Source organism: Rhizomucor pusillus, assembly GCF_041956525.1.
Source record: "Rhizomucor pusillus strain CBS 183.67 unplaced genomic scaffold VTP01scaffold_18, whole genome shotgun sequence".
Taxonomy (NCBI): Eukaryota; Fungi; Mucoromycota; class Mucoromycetes; order Mucorales; family Lichtheimiaceae; genus Rhizomucor; species Rhizomucor pusillus.
The window spans coordinates 93,881-101,533 of record NW_027192160.1 but is presented as its reverse complement, the minus strand read 5'-3'; the positions used below and the strand labels follow the sequence as shown (position 1 = coordinate 101,533).

Genomic DNA, 7,653 nt, shown 5'->3' with positions numbered 1-7,653 from the left:
TCTGATATTCCTCCGCTTTTTCAATCTTCTAATTTTATGTACACTCCAATTACCGCAAGAGAGGTACGAACTCTACGCTCATATGCCATATAAGTCATTCCTTATGTTTACCGTTCCTTACAATAAATAGCCGCAGTTCATGGATATCCAAAGTAACGTATATCACAGACGGCGTGTAGGCGTGTAGGTTCGCAGGTGGTGGCTCGCCAATCATGTTTTTCAAATAAAGTGCGGTATTTTGATATAGTATTTACTCAGGAGACAGTAGTAATCCTTCAAATCGAGAGTAATTCAAGTTTGAGCCATCAATTATCCAGTATTGTAAATCCAGAGAAGAGGTTCGGTCAAGAGACTACGACTATTCTTGAAATCAAAAATAATTTAAGTTTGGTTCATCATCATTTATTTAATATTGTAAAGCCAGGGAGTGGTTGCATTATTTGCGACGGCAGCCTGCACCTTCCCAACAGATCCCAAAGTTAAAGCTGGATGAAAATAAATGCATCGAAACGCTCCAGGCGAGAAATGCAGCTATTGCAATAAGATATTCCAACGAGATGATAACTCGGCCAACAACATTGCCATCATTGCTTTTTCCATACTGGAGCACGGCCAGCTGTTGTGTCGATGGGTGTTGGTAACGCTGTATATAGTGAGACTGATAATAGACGTTTTGTTACTGAATTAACAGATGAAAGACCATCTATCTAAATGATCGTGGTATATATGTGATCTGTCGGTGTTATGACTGAGTCTATCAGTGTGTTATCATCACTGTATTTTGGATACAACACCAGCGACCTCTTATTTTCATCAGATAATCTCAGTGCCTGGTGGATGCTGTTGAGATAAGAGATATTGTGGCAGAGTGAAGAGCAACGAACTATCATTTGCTCAACCTTTTTGTATCGCGACTCAGTAGTGTTGTTAAAAAAAGCAAGAAAAAGAAAAAGAGGTTGCTCTGCGACATCAGAGCTGAGGTCTATCCCCCCGTGGGATGTCCGGTAATGGCACAGGGCCACGTTTACGCTTTTTTGACTAATACTGAAATAGTTAGACTGGTGGCCTGCACTACACGGCGGTCCCCGAATTCTTGTTCCTATACTCCCTCGTCTTCTGCCAGTTATGGTCTGATGTCTCCCCCATTCCTTTCCTTCTTTTTTATCCTCTCTTTCCTAGGAGGTTTTTCTCAGTTTGAGTTTTGTACTCCTCTCCCTTCCCGACATTCATGTAAAATCCGTACCTTTTTTTTCCTCTTGGTTCGTTCGACAGAGGTTTTTTTTATTATATATACCCCCCTCCCAATCGCTCAACAGGCAGCCTACAATGCCCTATGCGGCCATGGCATCGCCCTAGAATAAACGAACTATAAACTACACCTTGTTCCGCGGCAGAAAGCAATAGCCCCTTTCCTTTATACTCTGTCTCCATGTCAACCAACTACTTCCTCGCGAATGAACCGTCAAATTGGCGGCTACAAGACGCCGTTGACAGTATTGAAGTCGACCATCCTGAGCAAAAGCTGCGAGCAACTTTAAAAAATTGAGGAAATCGCTCCAAGAAGTAGTGGAAAAAGGCACTAGCACCCAAGCTGCGGAGGCTAGGCGGTTACTGGGGAGTTGGAAGGTAACCTAAGACTTTTGGTTTACTGATTGTGTCAATTAAATTCTCTGCTATTCTACATATAGAACGTCAAAAAGGAAGTGAAAGTAGACGATAGATAGACAAAGTCAATCACCGCCAACGTCTATATTATCGACGCGGAGGCTGGATCGAGCGTGACAGTCTACAACCAACAATTCGACAGCTCCCAGCAGTCCGATCACGATCACAGCGCCTCTCGCAAACATGATAAGCATTCCGCGCAAGATACAGACTCGGATTCAGCGACCTGGTCTTGGAACAGCAGAGAAAGTAAACGGCGCAAAATCAAACACATTTATCTAAATTCATACTATGGTATGGATTCCTCGGAAACTGCTGCTGGAGAGGTATCACATATGACACTTCTTATTCTTGCTATCGCTAATTATTAATCGAATCCCCAGTGGACAGTAAATGCAAAGGACATGATGACATTGCTTTGAGAATGCCGGTTAAAGTCAGTCCACGGTGCTCAACACCGTAAGTATCTTTCGCCCGCCCGCGTGCTGTAAGTACCGAATTTTATTTACATTTGTCTTGTTCTTCATCCTTGTAACGCACGGTCAGATTATAGGTTTCTTTCCTTCGTGTTTTTAATGTCACCAACACTTCCTTGTGTCCTGTCCGGACTGCAAGCACGGCAAAGGTCCGTCATTCTCAAGGAGTCGCTTCACTCAGTTGGCCAGGTGGAGGACATCGAGGACAGCATCTTGCTATTATGCAAGGCAGTGCAGCGCGCGATGTCGGCCAGTCAGGAAGAAGTGGAGAAGGAGATAATGCGGTTGAGGAGCAAGGCAAGCGCAGCAGCAATTAGCTGCGCCAAGATACTGATAGCAATGACGCCAATGCTCTATAACGAAGAACCACGTCCAGCGTCTGGGGAAGCCAGCTTAACTATAGAAATTCTCCGGCCTCTGCTAAATAACTGCGTGACCTCACGCTTGCAAGACGTCAAGTTTGACTGGTATGCCTTGTGCCTTGGATAGCATGTTCTATCAAGTGTCTGACACTTCAGTTTATAAGGCTCACTTACCACATGACACCGCCTGATGGCCAAGAGACAGGCATGACAATGTTCCCTGACATCGTGCTGTTCTCGGATACAGTCTCTAGCATCAATCACGAGTTCTTCTTTGTGGAAGTAAAGCGCAGAGGGAATAACTCCAAAGGACGATTGGAATGTGACCTCGTCAAGCTTGGCAAGGAGCTGCAGCGTGCACTGAATAAGCTGGTTGCATTCGGCGTCGACAATCCGGAGGTCTTTGGACTGCTTGTTGAGGGTGGAATTTTGTTAGCTTACTTAAATCACGGTTACTAATTACAAGAGAAGGAGATCTGGCGACGGCCTTCAAGATGAACCTTCCATTTGAAGGAAAGTACAGGATGGTCGAGATCAGCAGGATGAGTGTGCTTTGGGAGATAGACGACCACGTTATGCTGCTCCCACCCATAATGGAAAACTATCACAGCTGCAGGTAAAGTCACACAAGCCTCTTTTATCTGTATAACTACCTACTGACATTATCGTTCCAGCGCCTTATAGGCATCCAAATCGATAGGTTTTTTGACACGCTGACCTTGAAGAGATCAGGTGTACATATTTCCTCCAAGCAGGCAGCATTTGTTCGGACGCCTTGTCGGACGCCCATTGCCCTGAAAAGGTAGCTGCTTCTCTTCTATTAAAGAAAATAACCTGTGTAACATTCCTCTTTGAGCGCTAAAATCCACGTTTGGAAAGCGTTTCTCCCCTGTCAGTGGCCGGTGGGCCCTCAAATTCGAAAAAAATCGCTATGGAAGCACTTTTTTCCTGGCGGCTGTAGTGATCTGAGGAGCGGGGATGTGCCGATTTTTTGATGGAAGATTATAGTTAGTTAATTTATACATCATCCACATGCGTTGGATGGAAGAGTGTATAACACGAAATGGGCTACAAAATTAACGTTCACTTTTGGAGTTTGGCAGGCAGAACAGACACAAATCTGAGGATTGGGACTTCGAAAATTTTTGCATATTCAGCATTGTAAATGACCTAGCTGATAACGAGCCACTAGGTAGACGAGAAGTAGAGTTGTCAAAGCAAACTCTTGGGTGGAAGACAAACTACATTGAATGATCAGCTAAATGTATATGTCCTTTAGGTGGAAACATGCTATATATTTCAGAATGAGTAATGGAGTGTATATACGAGGATCTAAGGTGTTCAATTTATGGATTAAGGGTTTGTATTCCAGAAATTCCCAGTGTCTTTGCGCGAAGCGCATCGCGACGAAGGAACACGTTCAGGAGATAGAGAGGTGAGCGCTAATGTTATGAATTTAACCGAGAATTACGGGCGTATATGCGCCGCGACGCAGGAGCGCTAACACCAAATCAAAAAAATGGATTCCCATCGAGCGGCGGTCTGAATAAACCGGAATCGACGGCGCCGTGCCTGCAGAAGCGAAGCGGATGCAAAACCGCCGGAGAATGAGGTTTATGAAGGCCAAGCGAGATTATTATTTAATGCGGATTTCACTGAAAACCTTTTCGGTTAATGGGACGAGCGCAGCGAGTCAAGTGCAGGGAGCGTAGCGACCGTTAAAGCACTTGTAAAAGAAAAAAAAACCATGAAAAAAAGTTCCTTTTCTGCCAGCCAATTCGCAAATTGAGTATTGTCTCAGATCACTCTTGCAACTACCATCGGCTGTCTGTGGGTCGTCAGAAACATCTCTTTCATCAAGCATAAAAGGTGATACACTCTTTACAAGCGAGGAAGATTATATGTAGTTTGGGAAAAGCGTTTTACTGTTTTCATATCTGCGTTTTGTTGAGTCTTCCTTTCAGAACAACAATGGACTTCATACAAGAGCATACAAATATTACCCCGCGACATTCTTGCAACAGCTGTGATCGAACAGACCATTTGAGACGCTCGAGTCGTTTGTGTCCGCACAACCCACGTTTCAATAGATCGACAGAGCGAGAACAAAATGAGCAACAAACAAGGTTTAGCTCATCATTGAATACTCTTCAAATAATGCAGTCTTCATTAGTTGTGGAAATATTTACCACATGATATTGATATCATCGAATTGACTGATAGCCCTCGGCGTCGAAACTACGATGAAATGGATATTGCAAGCATAGCAGGCGCTGTTGCTATGCAAGTTATTTCGAATGATTCCATGCGTATCGCTTGACAACCAAACTTCGCTGAACATATGGTTTCCGGTAGAGATGTCGTCGAGCACAGACATACATTGCCTCAGACAAGAATGAATTACCCTTTTTGTGATGTCAAAATGTGGTTATTCGAGAGAGTATCAGGATCAAGGTAGGATTCAGTGTTTAACCTTTGCTGCAAAAATGGAAACATCAACCTTCCACTACCACAGCCACCACCTGAACCACTTCAATCTCTTTGGAAAGAAAACAACGCTGCTGCACGTGACTTCCGTCAAAACGTCCGTGCTTACAACAATGCCTTTGCATTTTCGTCCCTCGGTGTCACGCTGGATGAAACCGTTGCCAATGCTATCCATGGCGCCTACAGTTTCAGAATTTCAGGAAGAGTGTCGCATCGTATCGGTCATGCTTCCAGAAAATGGACAGACGCCGCCATTCGCACAAATATCTACTTTAATACATTGAATCTTCTTCCAATGATCCTCTTCCATTCATTTTATGCCGCCACCAATTCCCAGTCCGTATAGCCTTTGCAATGACTATACACAAAAGTCAAGGACAATCTATGAAGCATATGAGCTTATATCTTCCCTCCCCTGCCTTTTCACAAGGCCAACTTTACGTTGCGCTTTCTCGCGTATGCTCACCCAAATCCACCTCTATCTTCTTTCCGTTCGCATCTACTCCCACAACAGCACTCGCAACATCGTACACAGAGAAGTATATGAATAGAATATGGACTACTGTATAGACGAAGTATACGAATGATATAGACTATAGACATCAATTATTGAATAAGCAGCCTTGCGTAGGAGCGGAGAGTCCTGGAGGGGGCAGAACCTCCTTCCAAGAAGAGAAAAAAAGACATCTATTAGATATCTCTCGCCAATGCTTCATGCGAGCGCCGGTGTGAATAAACCGGGAATTCGATGGCGTTGAGCTTGCAGACGCGAAGCGGATGCAAAACCGCCGGAGAATGGAGGTTTATGAAGGCCAAGCGAGTTTATTCCACAACGTCGGATCAGCACCAGGTTTCCCGCCAAGCGCGTGAGCGTAGCGAGCAAAAAGCGCTTGTGTCTAAAAAAAGAGTCTTATGAACTTTGCTACTCACAAACATGGAAGGTGACCTAACTGCTCTCATTGGCTTTTTGATTGAGTAGCTGGTTCTATGCTTCTTTTCGCTGGCTCCCGTGATTTGACTCGGTAGATTTTTTTGCTTTCGGCCAATCTTGGCGCTTGGATTTTGAAAGGTCTACTAATGCTCTCATGACACTGGCTGCTCCGGCGCTGGTGCAGTGTTGAGGCCACTGCAGCGAGATCTATTGATTCTCCGCCCACTCGGCTACTTTGGTCGAAGCGGATGTACCAAATAAAGAGAGACCCTTTTTCCGCTAGTTCGACAGTGTTTTCGTGTTTCGGCCGTAGAGGCATCTAGCGAGAGTTTGCGTATCATACGCGTCCCCGACGAGAGACGATCTACGTTTTCATAGTATCTATTCCGTACGTTACGGCCTTATATCCCCACAGCAGTGTTTCCCTCTCACACGGGTTTATTATCCAGAGACTTAGTGCAGACACATATCGACCCGATTTCATTATTTCAGCGGGGTTGGCGGGACGGGCTGGGATGGGGCGATGCGCAGCGAGCTATGCGGGTGCGGGTGGGCAACATCGAAAAGTCGAATCCTGCATTCTTGGTGGGGGTGGGGATGAGGTTGGTGGGTGGGTGGATGGATGGGCGAGTGTGGAAGGGGTGTGGAAGGCATTTGTGGCGAGAGACAAGCGAGATATATGGGTACATGCATGGATGGGTAGTGCAGAGGTACCAAGAAGCGCTTTCGCTAGCTCAATGGTCGCAGGCACGCAAACGCCCTATAATTTTTGGAGGGAGACTTGCTGCTGCACCTTTTCCTTCCGTGATCCCATCAAAAGGAGTGAGGTGAGACGTGTGCTTTACAGTGGAAGTATGCAAGCCCGGTATAATCTCCCCCTCTTCCATTGTTCAGGTTATGGCTGTTTCGTTCCACATCGGTCATCGTCCCTTGCACACTTTCAGCTGAGAGCGAGGACGGTCATCACAGACATTGCCGCCGAGAAAGTCATCGATTCTAACGCGATCAAGCAGATGCTGCACGACTGACAACCCGACGCTCTCAAAGCTGGCTCTGTACACAGCATGCACTCAACCCGGATGACCTTTCCTCTTTTCCCGGCGGGCATACGCAACTGGAGATGGAGGACACGTGGACTGAACGCGTCGACAATGTGGACAGGACTTTCAGGCGTCGCAGGGTGAGCGGATGGCTCGGTGTAAAGGAGGAGAGGTGACGATAGGCGGCGAGTAATAGGTAATGACAGCACGAGTCCACGGACGACCATGCCCCCGTTCCATAATGGCAGCAACACGAATAAACAGCTACACTTTCTTTTGGTCCACTATCTCCTGCTTATATCGTTCCAAGCACCCAAAAAGCACGTCTTCCCGGCTGATCCAGAAATCCTTTCACTCAACACGAAGGGGTGCATGGGGGCTTCCCCCATATCGGGGTCCCGGGGAACGCCACCGAGGGCATCGACGATGACCGGAGCGTAGCGTATGGGCTCATCAAGCCGAAGCGAAGCGAGACCGTGATGCTCTCGTATATTATTGTCATAAAAATTTCAGGCACTTGATGGACTGCCATGATTTAGCTTGCGTTTGGCGCGATCGATACTGTAGAACCAATTTGCGGTGTGTACGAATAGATAGGCTACCAGTACAATATCCCTAGAACTCGATGGGGTCATTCGACCTTAAAAGTTGTAAAAACAAATCGTCATGAATGATTAAAGAAGTTACTGGGT

General features: G+C 46.0%; 3 protein-coding genes across 3 annotated transcripts; 2 read left to right on the top strand and 1 right to left on the bottom strand.

Annotated features, from left to right (window-relative positions):
- Nucleotides 1-1,429: 1,429 nt before the first annotated feature.
- VTP01DRAFT_3693 (uncharacterized protein) lies at nt 1,430-2,218 on the top strand (the record flags this gene model as incomplete). Its single annotated transcript, XM_069382292.1, has 7 exons — nt 1,430-1,501; nt 1,577-1,626; nt 1,689-1,703; nt 1,808-1,991; nt 2,049-2,054; nt 2,103-2,152; nt 2,212-2,218. 7 exons carry the CDS (start codon nt 1,430-1,432, stop codon nt 2,216-2,218), a joined length of 384 nt encoding a protein of 127 aa, XP_069236019.1.
- Nucleotides 2,219-2,240: 22 nt separating this feature from the next.
- VTP01DRAFT_3692 (uncharacterized protein) lies at nt 2,241-2,962 on the top strand (the record flags this gene model as incomplete). The annotated part of the gene is made up of 2 exons (XM_069382291.1): nt 2,241-2,608; nt 2,668-2,962. The coding sequence occupies 2 exons, from the start codon at nt 2,241-2,243 to the stop codon at nt 2,960-2,962; spliced, it is 663 nt and encodes a 220-aa protein (XP_069236018.1).
- Nucleotides 2,963-6,861: 3,899 nt separating this feature from the next.
- On the bottom strand, nt 6,862-7,188 carry VTP01DRAFT_3691 (uncharacterized protein; the record flags this gene model as incomplete). The annotated part of the gene is made up of 1 exon (XM_069382290.1): nt 6,862-7,188. One exon carries the CDS (start codon nt 7,186-7,188, stop codon nt 6,862-6,864), a length of 327 nt encoding a protein of 108 aa, XP_069236017.1.
- Nucleotides 7,189-7,653: the final 465 nt, after the last annotated feature.